The sequence below is a fragment of the Primulina eburnea genome, chromosome 7, assembly GCF_022965805.1.
Source record: "Primulina eburnea isolate SZY01 chromosome 7, ASM2296580v1, whole genome shotgun sequence".
In the NCBI taxonomy this organism is placed as follows: domain Eukaryota; kingdom Viridiplantae; phylum Streptophyta; class Magnoliopsida; order Lamiales; family Gesneriaceae; genus Primulina; species Primulina eburnea.
Window position 1 is genome coordinate 1,618,270 of NC_133107.1, and position 18,908 is coordinate 1,637,177.

At 35.1% G+C, this 18,908-nt stretch overlaps 1 protein-coding gene across 1 annotated transcript; it reads right to left on the minus strand.

Moving 5' to 3' along the window:
- Nucleotides 1-5,680: 5,680 nt before the first annotated feature.
- Nucleotides 5,681-18,533, minus strand: LOC140836442 (phosphatidylinositol 4-kinase beta 1-like). Its single transcript, XM_073201965.1, is given in 17 exon segments — nucleotides 5,681-6,528; nucleotides 6,610-6,693; nucleotides 8,522-8,596; nucleotides 8,694-8,747; nucleotides 8,882-9,025; nucleotides 9,605-9,658; nucleotides 11,091-11,195; nucleotides 11,296-11,393; nucleotides 12,058-12,127; nucleotides 12,971-13,093; nucleotides 13,179-13,259; nucleotides 13,373-13,847; nucleotides 13,974-14,106; nucleotides 15,782-15,830; nucleotides 15,920-16,108; nucleotides 16,629-17,123; nucleotides 17,125-18,533. Coding segments are annotated over 17 exon segments (3,486 nt in total). The 5' UTR covers nucleotides 18,280-18,533; the 3' UTR covers nucleotides 5,681-6,426.
- Between the last annotated feature and the right edge of the window lie 375 nt (nucleotides 18,534-18,908).

Genomic DNA, 18,908 nt, shown 5'->3' on the forward strand with positions numbered 1-18,908 from the left:
TTGCTTCTTTCTGTCCTTTTGTTTTTATTACTCTTGTTTTTCTTGCAACGGAATCACCAATGTTTTCACGGAAACACCAATGTTTTTTTTTTCTTTAAAAGAAATTTATATATCATGAAAATGTAATGTATGGTCGGACGGGTAATAGTAGTTAGTTTTGGTTGAGCAAGTGTGACCGCCATAACTATATATATATATATATATATATATATATATATCTATATATATATATATATATATATATATATTATATAATATACATGTGGAAACACGTGATTCCCTTCTCGATTTTCATAAAATCGTCCAAGAAAATAATAATAATAAAATAGCACGACATTTCACGTGTCCGATTCCTTCATGCACAATGTTCCACGTACTTTGAATATTTTACAATAAATCGACTAGTTATCTTATTTATATCATGACGTGCTACAATAGCTTGCCCTTTTCTTGAAGTATCTCTTCGTTAAATATTACCTCGACGCTCGGGTTCCTCTTCATAATTCCTATATACGACGCTCCAAGTATCCAAAGTTGTTGTTGTCTTTATAATTGGTTGTGTGTAATAATAATACCTACGATGGTTAGAATAATGGAGAGGCAATCGTCTATTGAGACCGAACCTCGCACGCTCAATGTGAATCAATTCCAGCACGCAAGGGTAATTCATTGTCTCCGACCCTCTTTACGATTTCTTTTTTTTTTTTTTTTGCTCTTCTAAATATGTCTATGCTTGTGTAGGAAGCCGCGCGTAACGTGGTGAACACAAAAACGCTGGAGGAGGCTCTGAGAATATTCACTCAGGTATATATGTACACACAGATTCGTTGAACTTTGGACTATTGGCCTTTTTCTATTTCTAATGAAAATTAGGTTTGTTAAGTGGATGGTCTCATGTGAAAAAGTAATCTTATTATGGACGTGCTTATATTGAGTTATATTTTGTGAAGTCAAGAAGCTCTCTTGCTTGATTGCACAGGGTGTGCAAATCAAAAGTATGATTTGCACTGAAAAAGACTTCACCTGACTTTGTTATTTTCTTCATGAATTTTATTTTTGAAAATTCACTCAAACGTGATATTTCACTTGTCTAACTGTTGGTGCTCCAAATATGATTGACAGTTTGTGCTCCAGCCGAGCAACTTTTGCCTTTTCGGATGGGCGACTCCGTGACTGTCCATATATAATCCAAGTGTCTATATATAGAGGCAGTTTCGAGTCTTTTAAACATATATCATACTCGGTTACTTTTCTTTCTTTTATTGTTCATGTCTCTTGCAGTGTTGCTCCAACTCATGATAAAATTCAGGTCTTTTTCAGTTCGTCGACCTACCAACTTCGTGCTAGGTTTCTACTGGTTGTTGTTGTATCCTGAAAAACAATCATCAAACTTGAGCCTCGAAACACACACAAGAGGAGACGAATATATTATAAAACTTATATGAAAATGTTTCAAGGACATTGAGTTTGTTTTATTGTTTTCGTTCATTTGTTTCTCCTCGGTTCTGATAAAACATTACACTTCTTTATTCATCTTTCGAGAACTAAGATATTGGCTTATATATATAAATATAAATCAAAATGAGATGAATTGGATGAAACGTTATATTTTATATATGTATTCCAATGACGAGTACGTGCTGGGATAAGTGATAGTAAATGTTGGTGGGTTTTGTTTTGTGTAGGGTTTGGAACCTATTGTGAGATGTGAAGGAGAAGATCAGTACCGTGATTTGGTAGGAGAAGAAGAAGAAGATCAGTGGTGCGCCATTAACGACAAATTTGGAGATAGAGATACTGTTTCTGCACCTTTCTGATCATTATGAATTTGTGATGTTTTTGAAGTTTTGATTTGATCGTGTATATAAGTTTTGAAATCATACTTGCTACTCTTGATCCAGAGGGATCTTTGGTCCACCAGATCCCAGAATAAGGGGGGGATTGGGGAGCCTATGTATATATTTCAGTTAGTGTTGTTTTGGTATCTTTTTTTTTTTTTTTGGAGCATTCTGTGGTTTTATTTATCTCCCGATTAATTAATTTTGATATCTCAAGAAGTCCTTTTTCTGAATAAAATAATTTATGCAACTTACAAATCAAGCTCGAGAAAAGGAGGTTTTCCAATTGAGTGAGTCTCATATGAGACCGTCTCACGGATCATAATCTGTGAGACGGGTCAACCCTACTCATATTCACGATAAAAAGTAATATTCTTAGCATAAAAAATAATATTTTTTCATGGATAACCCAAATAAGAGATCCGTCTCACAAATACGACCCGTGAGACCGTCTCACACAAGTTTTTACCTTTCCAATCATTGGTTGATGAGTAGGTCTCACGTGAGACCGTCTCACGGATCACAATCTGTGAGACGGGTCAACCCTGTCCATATTCACAATAGAAAGTAATACTCTTAGCATAAAAAGTAATACTTTTTCATGGATTATCCAAATAAAGATCCGTCTCACAAAATACGACCCGTGAGACCGTCTCACACAAGTTTTTGCCTTGGTTGATTTATGGGTTTCTCCGATCTTTGTTTTTACATTTTAAAAAGAGTTTTAGATTTGAAATATATTGTAAAAGGTTAAGCATTATTTTCAACATAAATTAGTAGGGTTTGACCATTTTATTTATGGTATATTATATATAATATATTTATGCAATGAGTATTGTCTTTAATTTATGTGGATAGTCAGGGATTTAAACGAACCAAATCGTTTGTGAGTTATTCGAAACTCGATTCGATAAAAGCTCGTTTGAGCTCGTTTAATGAGGCTTGTTAAGATAAACAAACCAAACTCAAGCTTTACAGTATTCGGCTCGTTAGTTCGTGAACATGTTCGTTGATAAGTTCATGAGTAATCTTTTAGATGAAAAAATAATAGTTTTGATATTTGATTTATTGATTTTGTATATTATTTATGAAATATATAGAAAAATCTATTAAATATATTTATTACAATAAATTTACAAATTTTAATAAGAATAATATATTTTTCTTTAAATATATAATTTAATTTTTAATTAATTTATTGAAAATTTAAATGTATAATTCATATTTATTAAGTTTGTTTAGGCTCGATAAAGATTTGAATGTCCTCGTGAGCCATGCATATATTCGTTAAATAAAACTCGAGCTCGGCTCGATTATAAACAAACCAAGCTCAGACATTTAAGAGTTCGGCTCGGCTCGACTCGGCTCGATTCGATTACATCCCTCTTAGATCTTAAATCAGTAGTGCTACTGATCTTCTATTTTCTACTTATCTAAAAGATCCATACATCACAATTTTGATAATTTCTTTCCCATCTATGAACATTAAGATTCAGCATATTATATCACTATATTTAATCAGATTTACATCTTAATAGAACTGAAGTGGAAAATATTATTTTAAAATATAATATATACACATTATATATATATATATGTATGTGTGTGTGTGTGTGTGCGCGCGTCTATAACTTTTTTTAAGTTCCTCAAATTTGTTCTGTGTTATAATAAACTCACAAATAATAAATACGTGTGTTTATGTAATAAATGCAAATAAGAATTAGCCTTATTAAGAACAGTCGGAGGTTTGATTTCAACTGCAAAATAAAATTTATATCTAATACTATCTGAGAAAATTTAGAAACTTGGAGATGTAAATTTTCAGAAAAACCGATCATGTAAATGTTATAAGAACTGCTTAAAGACGACAGAGTGAATATAAAACGTGATTAGAAGAACGTGGGTACGTAATAATAGCCATGGAGCCCAACCCAACCCCTCGGCTGGTTGATTCCATTCCACGTGAGATTTTCACACGTTGGAATCAAGAACAACTGGCTTCTCATTGCCACGGTCAGCATGAACATGATACACACACGGTGCATTCATCATAGCTCAAGAATTACTGATGCTGCACCACATGAGGTCGATCATCATCTTCTTCTTCTTTGCTGCATGGATTGTTGTCGTGTGAAGCTTGGCTGCGTTCTTGCTGCATAGACGGAGAAATTCCCACTGACGAGATGAACCAAAGAGCTTGGAAGAAACACACCGGTTTTGGCGCAGGTTTTTTTTTCATATTCCAAGATACCAAAGAGGATTCATTCATCTACCAGATTTAGTTGTTTGCTTGCTTGCTTTAATTTAGTGGAGTGAATTTAGGTCTTCGAACCTGCCTTTTTTTGTAGTTTACAGTCCATTTTGTAGCTACATATCATGTAATCATTTATATAAGAAGGCATTATATTTTAGCGGCAACTAGGGGTGAGCAAAATATCGGTCAAACCGAGAAAACCGAAAAAACCGAAAAAATTTAGAAATTCGGTTCGGTTTAATCGGCTTAATCGGGTTATTCGGTTTATTCGGTTCGGTTCGGTTTTCTTGGGAAAAAAATCGGTTAGACCGATAAAACCGAATATATAATAATATATATGTTGGGCCTCAAATTTGGATAGGATGCATTTTTATTTTTACTGGGCTTTTTACATGATGAAAAGTTAGAAACCCAATTCTATTGAAATAAACCCAACTATTGGCTGTCCTAACTCGGTAATAAAATTCAGTTGTAGTTTTGTGTAAATATCTCTGTATATTTGAATCATGTATTAAATTCAGTTGTAGTTTTGTGTAAATATGTTTAAAAAGTTAATTTAATAAAAAAATCGGTTATTTCGGCCGAAAACCGAAATAACCGAATTTTTATCGGTTCGGTTTCCTCGGTTTTCTTTTCAAAATTCGGTCGGTTCGGTTTTCCAAAAAAAATTCGGTCGGTTCGGTTTTCCAAAAGTTCGGTTCGGTCGGTTCGGTTTTGACCGATTGCACACCCCTAGCGGCAACCGTTGAGCCATTGCCAATTGCATTTGTTACTGTTTAATTTTGCTTTGGATGATATATATAATTTGAAACAGAAAACTAATGTGCAAGTCTTTCAAATCACTTGTAAAAGTGATGCGGAATAGCTCAATCTGATCATATACAGTGTTTGCAAGAGTCTCGAGGATTTGGACCCCAATTACCGAGTCCCTCCCATCAAAACACAAGCGTTTCGGCACGAGAGGCTCTTTGTGAATTTCACAAAATGCCAAAATAAACATAAAATCAAATTAATTGAATCGAAGGTTAACTATAACCAAACTATCCAAAATAATCCGTACTTTAAAAATTAAAAAGGAAAGAGTGACTTGCAAGATAACAATTTTGATTAACCCCAACTCGAGTAATAAGATTTTTTAAAAAAATTACATTATTTTTTACGATTTTAGCTGTTATGAAATCTCATTTTTAACAATATATTTTCCTATTTTTTGGAAATTTTTTTATTGAAAATATTAACATGATATGTCACATCATCTCGTCAAAAACAGACTAAAATTATCCAAAAAAACAAATATAATAATTAACACTAAAATTTGACAACATATAATATTAAAACCACAAATAAACAAACATACAGAATCAAAAATATAATTTTCTTTTTGATAGGTGGTTTTCTTTTAGATGAGTAACAAAACATTCAAAGTTAATCTCAACTTTCCTCTATGGAGAGGTTAGTGATACTAGAGAAAGTCGGTCCTTAATAAGAATACAAATGAGAGAGCGCTTGCAGAGAATGAAAAATTTACGAACCTGCCATCTCATGATTAAGAACATAGACGCAAAACATACTCTGTTTTGACACCATAGGCATATCAACTTTTAAAATTAAAAATTAAATAAAAACGTAATGATTTATACACCAATACTGCACACTTTCCATTTATATGAGCAAACAGTAGCTGTACTCTGTTTTATACACAATACAATGAAGTACAGCACAATAGAATGCTAATTAAGCATCTCTCAATTGCACATGAAAGAATACAACCTTGAAATGGACACCAGAAAAATTTGAAGCCAAGAGAAAAGGCATACCGCGAAGTAATGGATTGAAGCTCCTTGTAGAAGAATGTAAGCAATAGATGTGCATGCTGAGTCACTTTGTTACACAGCTGCTGGTGTTGCCAACTCAAAAATCACCGTCACGGCTTCAAAGGGCCGTCTTGAAAGTTTAGAATCTTCGTTATCAATGATTCTGTACAGTATGTCCCATTCACAATGGGTCAAAGATTGATACCTTTAATCAAAGAAGCTCAATCCTAGTCTGCCGAATCATGTTACTTGAAACAACGGAAAATTTGAAAAACTAAAGGAAATCCCTTGGCGAGTTCTCTTTCATAAGCTACGCCTCAACAGCTCATCGTGGTGAACATTGTTGCCAAACCTCTGACTAAAACAGGCATTGATAATATTATACGTGACCTTGTTGACTCTGATGGGTATCTCAAATGTACTCATTGTTCCGTGATCACAAATCCTCGAGTATTTCGATCATCTATTGGTGATCCTCAGGTCAACTATCAAGAGCATATGTTCAAAACGTAATCCATGCTTACAATATCCCATTTAAAACTCTCTGATAGTAGTCATACTGTCGTGTCCGCCATGCATCTAAGCTGCTGCTGATTAAAGAAAGCACCAAGGAGACACATTGCTGCCAGACACAAATAACATTAGTGAGGGGAAGCTCAAATACGTAAAATGTAGGTAGTACATACGAGGAAAATCATCAAACCTCTTCTGTCAGACTAAGATGAAACCGTTTCCGCAAGTTTTGTATTGTTCTTGGACCTCCCTTGAAACATGGGAAACCAGAATCCTGTGTTAACAGCAAAGTATCACATTATGTGCAGCTAAGATTTGAATAGCTGTAGTTATGTACTAAACAAAGAAACAACATATTAATCTAGGTTAACATCATCTACTTCAAACAAAGTTATTAGTGAGGCTAGGATAACATTTTTGTGCATTAAGATCCAATGTAGTACAATATCCACAACACCTTCTCAGTGATCCAAGCCTCCAACTTAAATCCTTCTAGATGCTAGGCAACTTAGTGTACAGATCAGCACTGATGCATGAATAAAACAGACTTCGGATTTTTTGAATTAACTAACACCCCTTTTAAATCAAGAAATTTGATGTCAATAGGATCGATCAAAGAAATATTTGGCTAATAAAATTGGCGTCTAGCTTCTCAATAAGTCTCTTACTATGGAAATTCAAATAAAGCCTAGAAGACTTAAGATTGATCAGAGAAGTGTCCAAAGGTTTATAGATTATTTGGATTACCGTTTTCCTGTTGACCGGAACAAAAGTGGCCTCGGGAAAAGGAGAATGATGCAATTTTTTGGGATGCAGTGAAGAATGTAAGGTGTACAACTGTATAGAGCTGATACCAAGCCAACGGCCATCTCAAGAGATTTTACTATATTGAAATTAAGGGAGCACATATATCAAATCAAAAATGTGGAGAAAAGGAAAGAAAATAAGTTATTTGTACAGAATTATTAGAGAATATTTCATCCCTATTGTGTAGAGTATAATTAAGGATAGGTAAAATTTTCACGTAAATTAGGGTTACTAGTTGTGTATATAATGAGGTGCTTGTAACATTATCGATAGAAGAGAAATATTATCCACGCAAAGATCCACTATCTTTGTAAACTTCTCTGTTATTATAATAAAATCATAGTTTTCGATAAAAAAAAAATATTCTTCTCTCTTGTGTGCATATTTTCTTCGTATTTGGGTTGTTCACAAATAAGACTTCAAACATTGGTAGAAATTATTTAACAAGTGAAAAGGATTCGTTTCAAGCAAATGATAGATTAAATCAAGGTCTTCATCAATACGAGAAGTTTAAGGATTCAATAACATTACTTTCATTGAAAAGCTACAACAGTCACTAAGGGAAGATGTTTGAAGAAGAAAAAAAGATGGAGATGAGAACAATGACGGCGAATGACAACTTTTTAGATGTTGGTAAATTGAAAAACATGGAAATCAATGGAATGACATGGTTTTTTTTTAAACAAACCACTTAATGGAGAAAGCTCACTTCAATATCAGCATCATGGCTAAAGATATATGGAGCAATGCAGAAATGAAGTAGAATATACCAATTTCAGCGAAGAAATAAAAGAGTGTTTATTAAAGGAATCACGAGTATACGCCATTAAAGATGAAGAACAAAAGTCACCTTCGAAAGTTTTTATGTGACCATGAGCCAGTATACATGGAATAGTGAGTTTGCAGCTTTTCTCACCATTTTGATGAAGAGTCTAAGCAAGCCATCATCTCATTTGAGAGTGGAAAAAAAAGAATCCTAGAAGCGTGGAATAAATGGAATGCTTCTATGGCACACAAGTGAAGTGGCATACATGATACAACAAGCAAACACAGCTTACAGATTAACTTATAGCCACCTTTTTCACATACAATACTGGCAAAAAGCACAAGTCTTAAACAAGAATAGTTAATCCAAACTCATCCTATTCCTATCCTCCCTTTCAATTCACCCTACGCAAATACTGTACCCCCAACACTCTATGGACTAATGTACGTTGAATTTAATCTTTATAAAAAGGTAACACCCCAGGTGCAGACTGAAAAGAAAGCAAAACTAAAAAAATACTCGGTATTACCTGCAACATCTCAACAAGAAGAATTATCCGCTCTGCATGTTTACGACACGTAAGAAAACCTTGGATACATAAAACCTGAACAAAAAATGAAAGGTGAGCTATAAAAACCAGAGGACAAAACTCAAATGTGTAAACTGAAAGATAATACAGCATTAAAAATTCTCTAATTGACCTTAAAATAATCAAAAAATTCGCTTGGAATTCCCTCGGCGTCAGAGTCCATGACCTAAAACAAACAAACATTTTTTGGTTATGATAGAATCTGAAAAACTCAAAAGACCGCCCTAAACATTCTCATGTGCATTTATAAACCAATGAAACATGCATTGTTTGTCTGCCACATAAGAGTGAGAGTTTTACCTCTAGAAGTTCACGAGTTAATTTAAAAGGGGCACTTTCAAAATTCACACCTCCTGGTGAATTAGAAAGCATGAAACCAAAGTCTATATGTATGATATGGCCTTCTTCATCTAATAACAAGTTCCCATTGTGCCTATCCTTCACCTGGAGACAAAAGACATCTTGGATGGTGTTGCATGTAAAAAAGATGCATTAAACAACCTGTAACCTAATATATACTGGAGTTCATTTCCAACAATAACATTCAATCGTGAAACAAGCCTAAATTTGTAATAAAGGAGATGATTTCCAAATACGACATTCAATCATGAAACAAGCCTCAAATTATAATAACAAATGAATTACACAGACCAGCTAGAATGTTGGTACAAAAGATACTATGCACATCATGAAAATTGATCGTGTGACATTGGAAAATAATCTCCGATCCTCCCCTTCTCTCATAATAATTTCCCTATCTTTGTTGCACTTTATGTCTAGGAAAGAGCTTGTTCAGAAAAAAGTAAAATAAAAAACAAGTCGCATTCAAAATAAAAAATATTTTTTGGTAAAGAAAAGAGTAAACGAAAAGGCACAAGCTGAAAAAATAAACACAGAGCAACCATAGTCCATAAGTAGCATAAAAAATAAAACTCCACAAAGCAAAATATTAAATGAGTATTAATGCTTTTTCAAACAGTGATATTAACCTTTTTGCAAAATTTTAAGAAAAGAGAGATTCACCTGTAAAAGGTAGCAAACCAAAGAGTATCCAGCCATGCTTTCAACAAAGTTCCTCTACAATGAAAAGATGAGTCGAAACTCAATATTAGAAACTTATAATCATTTGACTACACCATAGCCGAAAAGTGCTCAATTAAAACAAATTAAGGTGAAACATTGACGTTAGTGAACAATATAATGAAAAGTATGAAACTGACCCGATCGCCTAACACTTCTACATTGGCCGCAAGTATATCTCAAGTAGAACAGCAGACACACGTTTAAAGAAGGGGTATTTTTTCAATTTTAACTTCAGAAAGGTTGCAACATATCAATTATTTTATCAAGGCCAAAATCTCGAGAATGCAAGAGACAAAAAATCCATATCAGTATGGGCTGGGAGGGTCTACATTTCAGATCTACAGAGCCAGATCCAAATAATATATATTTTTTTATGAATGGCCTCTCATCATAACCAAAATGTTCACCACACATCTGAAAAAAAAAATTGAAGGATTTTATGGCAAGTTGGCAACAATTCATGTCGTTATGTTAATCCAAAAAATTAAGAACATGAACATTAATGTTTTGTTAATCCTTTAAGTAATGGTCACGTTTGACTTCAACATACCCTTGACCTCCATTTGTCGAAGCTTTCTACCCCTGGTTTTGAATCTTAGCAAGAGATATTCATTCATGTTAATGTTTAAGTAATTAACTGTGTACCTGAGCTTCTACCAGAATAAAAATTAACATAGACTGAAAGTCATGAGTGGTGGGGCTGGATCGTTGGTCACACTAGATCACTGAAAATATAATTTGATTTTGAGCAACAAGACAATCCTCGGAAGACCGACTTGGCAGACAAATTCAATTGTAAGTAATGAGATTATTTCATGCTGTTTGTAGATAAGAATTATCATCGGTTATTTACTTCTTTCTTCCTCTTGCTTTGACTGCCATAGAGAAATTATCGTTAACGGTGAGCAATTCACTAGCACAATCAGATTACGAAAACCATGTCATTGCTTTTCTCCTATTATCTAGGTGGAAATGTCATATGTTGATTTTTACAAGATAAATTATAAATGAGAATATCATCATAAAGAATTCTATATAAATCTCAAAAAAAAATTCATAAGGGAAAAACTGCACATTTTTTTTAGCTCAATGATCAAAATCAAATTAAAAAAAAATGTTGACGACGAATATAAATGAAGACAACATTAACGAATCCAAATGCTTTAAGAAATGAACTCGAACAATAAATTAGAAAACATAATTAACATATAAAACAGCACTTATCCAGTCAAAAGAGATGGATATATGGTGGGGGTAAGACGGACAGACAGCGAGCAAGAAAGACACACACACACAGAGAGAGAGAGAGAGAGAGAGGGAGGGAGGGAGGGAGGGACGAGTAACAATTCTGATTTTATGAATAAATGAGATGAGAAATAAGAGAGCATAATCAATAACTGCAAGATAACATTTCAAGATTTCATACCTGAGCAAGCTTAAAAGTGGGAGAGTTCTCTTGATACTTGGCAATGAAGAAGTCCCGCAAACTTGAAATATTGGGAAATCTACTTTTAATTGAATGAAGAGATGCCTGTCGAAAAAATTAATGACAGATAATGTCAGCTCAAGCTTAAGGACTTTGTATCAAGTAGATTTAACCTAAGTAATTAACTAATTGATTACTGCAATACCGTGTCCGGAATAGTTTCAATAAGAGCTGTATAAGAGGATGTAACTAAGACTTCATAAGGACGCAACCATAGAGGGAGACCAGCCTCCTGGAATATATCTAGCATTTCAAAAAAGGAAAAAAACGTTAAATATTTTTAAGAAACCTCAAGGAATTTAATGAAAGTAGGTACAGAAAAAAAGTTTTTTACATCCAGTATCATTACCATCATGAAGTGACATAAGAAGTAACCCGGAGAGGTAACTAAAGAATATTTGGAACAGGGACAATTGTCTAGCACACACTTTCCATCTTCCAGATTGTCAATCAGGACAAAAGCATGTAAGTTGTACGTGTGTAAGACAGGATAATGTCAAAGGTCAAAGATAAAGAGTTTCAATGCCACAATTTAGGTTACTTTAATTTCCTGGGAAATTCTAAATTGAGATTAATTCATTTACAGGAGTGCTTTATCTGACAGCACAAGACCCTAAAGTGAAACAAACAAGTACACCAATCACAGGCAACGGATCAAACAGCATTTTAATCTTGCAGTGCTTATCACAAAAATAATGGTGTAGGAAGAGTGTATGAGTCCCATCAGATTCTACTTAAACAAGTTCTCCTATACAAAAGGTAGGATAGGACTGAAGAATACATTTGATGATTAGTAAGGTGAAAACACAGAAATAATAAAAAATAAGTATGCATAAAATAACATTAAAGGAGGACAAAAAACCCAAGTAACTTGAACAGAATGGTAATTGGGATCACGGACACCAACCATAGAAGTGAGAGATAAGCTGAACCGCTAGGTGCTCCTGCCTACAGTCATCCCCACTCTTCACAATTGCCTAGACAAAAATAATAGAATGATCTGGTCACAACAGTAAAACGATGAATTCATAACCAGTGCCATATTTCCCAGCATCCAAACACTGAATTTCCAGAATTCATGATGTGACAATAGCAAACAAGACGGTTAACATGTTGAAAGTGTTGGGATTTTCTAGACATTTGGTCAAATAATTAAAATAACATATGAACAACTAGTTCGTTCCACCTTGATTAAATTCTGTGGCACACCTCATTCCCTATGTTCTTCAAATTCTTTTCTCCAGGAGGAAGTAGTTTCATAGAACATCATCTTTACCTATTGCCCTGCAACCCCCCACTCTTTCCCAACCAAAAAGAACAGTAAGGTCCCTATTTTCTTGACTTTGCACCAATAAGGATAATCTCCAGAAAGGAATAAAACAGAAGAGAAGTACTAGCTTATAATTAAATAATTGCCCAAAGCAAGACTCTTTAATTGAAGGTGTATTTCATAGCAGAGACTGGCGAAGGGGTGAACTTTAATTTTGTGTTCGGTAGGAAGGGATGGGGATCACAATGCATAATCCTCTTAACATGGGAAGTCACCGCAGCACAGATTGAAATTGAGAACATAAATCTTTTATTCATTTCAACACAAATTATAATCATGAAAAGTACCACAAAGATAATACTAATTATTTAATACTTAAGAAATTGAAATGTCAGGGACATCCTACATATGAGTTTATTGGGAGGAACACCTTAGAAGAAGGTTGTACTCGAAATTCTATCCCCACAGAAAATGGTGAAGCAATCAGACAGAAAAACCAAGAAATGCCTTAGTTACATTTCAATAAATCAGCATCAAATAAAAGACTTACAGAACGCAAGTCCCAACCAGACAATTTTCCATACACTGAAGCTTTACGTATTCTCTCCTTTTTTACCTCCCAAAGTTCACCAGCTAATGCATCACCTACTTTAGGAACACCACCATTTCCGGTCTGTGTAAAATTAAACCAATATCTGAAAAACAACCCATGGTAAATAGAAACTCAGAACAACTTCGGTATTTTACTAATTGTTCACCTTTGGCTGTGCATCCGATGAATCCTGACCAGCCCCTTTAAGAGGCAGCCCTGGAGGTGCTTCTCCTTTCAATGCAGCAGCCTGGAAAAGTAATTCAAACGAATGAACCCGAATGGTGCCAAAGAGGCTAGAATGCATGAAGACGTGTCTTGATGAAAACATTTCATCAAGAAGATGTAAAATGGAAACATAACCTTGACTTCCTCAATAGCCACTGTACTTGGAACGCGTCGATGCTCTTTCCGACGAGGTGGATCTTGGTCCATTATGTCATCCATGCTAACCCCAGGTTCAGCTGACAAGACAACCCTCACCCATTCCAAATCACAGCCATCCTTTTGTTGAATTACACAACTGTCTTCTTTGGTCTGGCCATAATTAGCAGCAACAGACAGAGGATTGCGACAATGAACTGCAGGATCTGAATGATGGTCCAGTGAAAAATTAACACGAACAAATTTTACTTTGGCCTCCCATAACTTTGTCATTGCCTGGTCTATTGCTTCCGAGGTGGACCTCGACATCCTATCATAACCACTATGGTACATATCCTGCCCTGTCCACAGAGGATACGCCCACGGTGGAGGCTTTGGCAAAAGTGCATCCCCATTTGCCAATGGAATTCCTCCTTTGGATATCTTTTGTGAATTTGCCACATCCTTTAAATTACTATATGAAGAGATAAAAAGAAAATGTGTCCATCAGTGCCCCATCCAATGAATTACAATTTAACAATCATCACAGAAGTTTATATTCACTTATTCTCTATTAAACTACACGGCCGACACATCGCACCTTGGGGCGTCACTCTTCAAAACTTCAACGCATATCAGGTAAGGAGCCTTTTCTCTTGAATTTAATAGCACGGCTTCATCTTCAGGTATGTGAACCACACGATGCATACCCTTCCCCATCGGAAAACATATTCCTGGGGCATCACCATTATTAAAGTACAAGAATTATTACTTAAAATCACAAACACAGTTAACGAAAAACATAACAAATTGAAGGAGCTGGTGGTATTAGGAAGTGGTTTTGGGATTCCTCGTGACTTTTTTCAGTGAATTACATTTCCGTCATTTCCTCTCTATCATACTATTTGGAAAATGTCGAGTCCAGATATTGACTTACATCAAATAATGTAACATTGAGGCCAAAATAACCTTGAACCTAGATATTTGGCCAGGACCAAACTCTTAGGTGAAAAGCAACTAGCTCCATCACACAAACTATTTCTAGAATTTCATATCCATGGTCAGTACCTTACAATCAGAATCTCAAAACCCAAAAAATGAACATGTTAGCTAGCCTTTTGATTATTTATGCATTTATTATCTCAACAAAACTTAAGGCAATTTATATTTAGATGCTCAAGGAAGTGTGGTCATCTATCTCCGAAGTTCCTTGAGAAATGAATTAGATAGCAAATAAAGTTTAATTATTGTAGCATAACTTCAAGATCCTTGTTTCATCGCAAATACATTTCCTCTCAAGACTGTGTTCTTTTGATTGAGAGATTGCATTTCACAAATTTGAAAGGAGATTTGAAGGGAAAAATCACTATGGTTTTACAGGAAAAAACAGTCAAAGAAGGGATTGCAACTCTGATCTTGAATGTGGTGCATAAAACGAAGAAAGGAATTGATAACGAAAATTAAATGGACTTATCAAACAATTTTAAATTAAAAGCGGAAGACCAGCACGTCCAATCTGAGCAGAAAGTGTTGCCTTTGAGAAATGTCTAGGAATTTGACTCACGATAAGCAAATAAATTAGAATTTGACAAGGATTCCCAAGCATTATCCCAAATGGTATTATTCCACCGAGATGATAGATGACAGCATTGTTTATGAGAACTACGAACAGCACTAAAAGAATTAAAAAAATTCTACATCCACAGCTACCAATGATTTTGATGATACCACTCACTGAACTCTTGGTCCAGTAATAATTTAGCTCATGCACAACCAATTTTCTCTCTACTTTAGATACATCAATCCACAAGCTCTTCTCATCATATAAATTACAAAGTATAGAAATCCAATATATTGAAAACCTGTTGCATAACACAACAAATAGTATACCACTATAACGTAAAAATGTTTCATGTTAAGGAGACATGTAAAAAGGTGAAAGTAGGGTTCTAATGGAAAGCATTCCCACAAATCTCGAACAAAGGATCTTCTCAATGAAAAACAAGGAAATGTTCAACATATTAAGCTTAATTCTTCATTGAGGGGGGAAATAGAGAATGGCCTCAGGAAACAAGTTTTTTCCTGAGCTTGAATCAGCAACAGAAAATAAGATTAAGATAACAACAATATGACACATCATTTTCCATAGGTTCCCAATTCAGTAGTTCCAAATCACAATAACAAGTATCAAGAAAAAAGCAAGATTATAGAACCTACAAAGAAAAGAAACCTGAATTGCAACAGTTCCAGGTAATATCTTACCAAAATAACAGAGCATTAAACAATAAATACAGTGACCTACAGGCTACAACTGCACAAAATAAACCACATACTCCAATTCAAGAAGATTTTCAAGCCCGACATAGTCATTAATAACAAAACCAGCAATTAACTGCACAGTGTACTTACCTCCACTGCTTTGAGCTTCATCTATATGTGCATTGATCTCCGCAAGTGACTAAAATGAAATATCACATTTCAGTATGGTAAAAGTGGATGCACAACAAAAAAAAATAAGGCGGTTAAAAAAACAGAAAGTAATACAACCTCATGAAGAGCAGTTTTCCTGTCCTCGACAGGAAATACATCAACAAGGCCATAAGATGTCTCGCATAAACTTTGAACAAAGTCAAGCGATTCATGATATGTCCCCTTTCTGAACTGTGATGCACTACTTGGAAGTGGTGGTTTATCATTCAACTTTTCATTCTGCTGCTTAGGTGAGCCAGGACCTTTCTGCATATGTGTATAAAATAATGAAGCACATGAAAAGCACATCAAAATAACAAATATGAAAATTTTGGTCTACCAGCAGAAAAGATCGATTGAATCTAACAAAACAATACCAAAGGTGTGCTCCAACTAGTACCATGAATCACCATACATTAATTGAAAACACGAATTTCAGCATGTTCTGAAATTTCTGAACTGTCAGGGATGACGCAGATCACAACAATAAATCATAAATTAGCATTAACAGACTGGTAGCGTCATTACTTCCATGGTTTCCTGTTATCACATTTTTCATTTTTTATCATTGCTTTTACATACAATAATCCTCCTCATTCCAATTATGTGGCACCTGTACTTCTCAAAGGACACCCAAGAGCACACTGATCTAAATAATATTATTACCGTGTGATATCGAAACATGAATTGCAATTTATTAAGAATTATTTATTAGGGGAAAATGACCTTGATAGGAAATAATGGACAGCCCTACCAACCTATTCAACAGAAAAGTTCAAGAACTGACCAATTTATTCTTCTTGGAACCATAGAGTTCAGAATCCTCCAATGAACGATCTCGGTCCTTGAACAGCTTCCGAAAAAAATTTTCGGTTCCAGGGCTACTTTCAAGCAAATTGCTACCATAGCTGCTATTTTTTGCCTCTGAAGTCTTGGAATCTTCTGGATGAATGCGAAACAGTCTACGGAATAGCGAAAAATCGGAAGGCTCTTCTTCTTCACCTATCGCTTGTTCCTTTCTGTCCTCGTCATTCCAGTCACTTGTTACTTTCTTGTCATCATTTTTTTCTTTAAAAAACTTCTTGAAAAATCCTTCTTTATCATCGTCTTCAGAGCTTTTTGCCAATCTTTCAACATCATCATTTTTGTCACTCCCATCCTTATCCTCAAACTTATCCTTAAAGAACTTTTTGAACAAACCTTCCTTTCCATTATCATCCAGCGATTTCTCCTCTGAATCATTTTTACTATCTCGAAACAACCGTTTGAAAAATCCATCTAGGGTTGGCGCTAGCTTCCTCATCCTCATCTTTGCTACTCAAAAGCCTACGAAAGAACCCATCTTTTTCCGACTCTTGGTCATCCTTATCCATCGATTTCCTCAGTTCCTCATCCCGACTACTGCTCAACAACCTCTTGAAAAATCCGCCATCTTTCTCATGTTCATCCTCATCTTTGGCTTGGTCCATGGACTTCCTCAAATCATCGTCCCGACTATCCCTCAACAACCTCTTGAAAAACCCACCATCCTTCTCAGGCTCCTCTTCATTATCTCTATCTTTGTGCACTGATTTCCTTGCATCCTCATCTCTACTATCCCTTAACAACCTCTTAAAGAATCCAACATCCTTCTCAGACTCTTCCTCCTCCTTCTCAACGGATCTCCTAAACATTAAAGCATCCCGCACCTTTGGCCCAGGAATAAACTTCTTAAAGATCTTGTTATTCTCCTCTGGCGAACCCAACAACTTACGACTATCATCCTGAACTGTAGAGATTGCTGATGAGGGTGAAAATGAGATCGATCTTGGCACTGATGCATTATTCGGGGGAGATGATGTCAACGACAATAACTTCTGCTTGGAAGACAACAACCTAGTCAACATCTGATTCTTACCAATCGGACTAACATTGGTGACATTATTATTGCTACCAGATGATAAAGATATAAAACTAGAACTCAGCGGCTGAGGTTTTATCAAAGGTGGCCATTCGCCCATTAAAGTGGCTGCAAACTGACACTTTTCCTGAATCCTACTAATTCCCTCGTTATCGTCGACATCCTCCAACTCAGCCATTAAAAACCAGTGGACTTTCAGCGCAATTTTCAATGATTTGGAACAAACATCGATAACGAACTTATCTAGCGATGGGCTAGGTTTGTGTATTAACATGTAACATATCTGAAACAAGTAGCTTTCAATTCCAGACAGAGGAAGAGTATACATACGATTGCACAAATAGTCTCGAACCCCCGAGTGAGGATGCTTGTAGAGGTAGCTGACTGCGATCCATTCGCAGAAGAATGCCGAGTCGAAGAATCGAATTAGCCACCCGCTCTCCCCGATGCTTTCACTCGTCGGAATCGTCCGAGTCACCTCCCGTGGGGAATCGGACCACTCTCTGAATCCCCGCGTCAATCCAAGTAGCCTCGACATCGTCAAATCCTTCTCATCCTGTGATTTCAATTCCCAATCCAAAACCCCTAATTTCAAGAATACAATGTAATTTCTATACTATGGATGCATATAAGTAGTGGTATAGGCCTCAGTTTGGGGATAGAAATTAGGCAAACGGAGGTTTAAAGTATTGAACAACGTCGTGCGATTGGCCGGCACCGGGTTGGGAAATTCGAAGGGGAAAGGGGTGGTGGTGCTAACATGCGCGGTGGGTGTTCAAACGGGGAATTTATTCCTTTTCAAATATAAAATGTAGAAAATAAATAATAATAATAATAATAATAATAATAATAATAATAATATAATAATAATAATATAATAATATAATAATAATAATAATTAATTTTTGGATGAAGTTTCAAATAATTTGGTGCATATCAAAATTTTCAGAGAAAGTCATGTGATTTTTTATATTTAGTATAAGATCATTATTGTTGATTTTTTGAATTCTTCCACGGCAATTTGGACAATGAAAAATTCAAATATTTAATAACTTTAATTACATAATAATCAACTTGATTTTTTCAAATATATTAATTCGTCATATTCTTATCATAAAATTAAAAATTATAATATTAAATATAAGTCGGAGTTCATGGTGATTTATC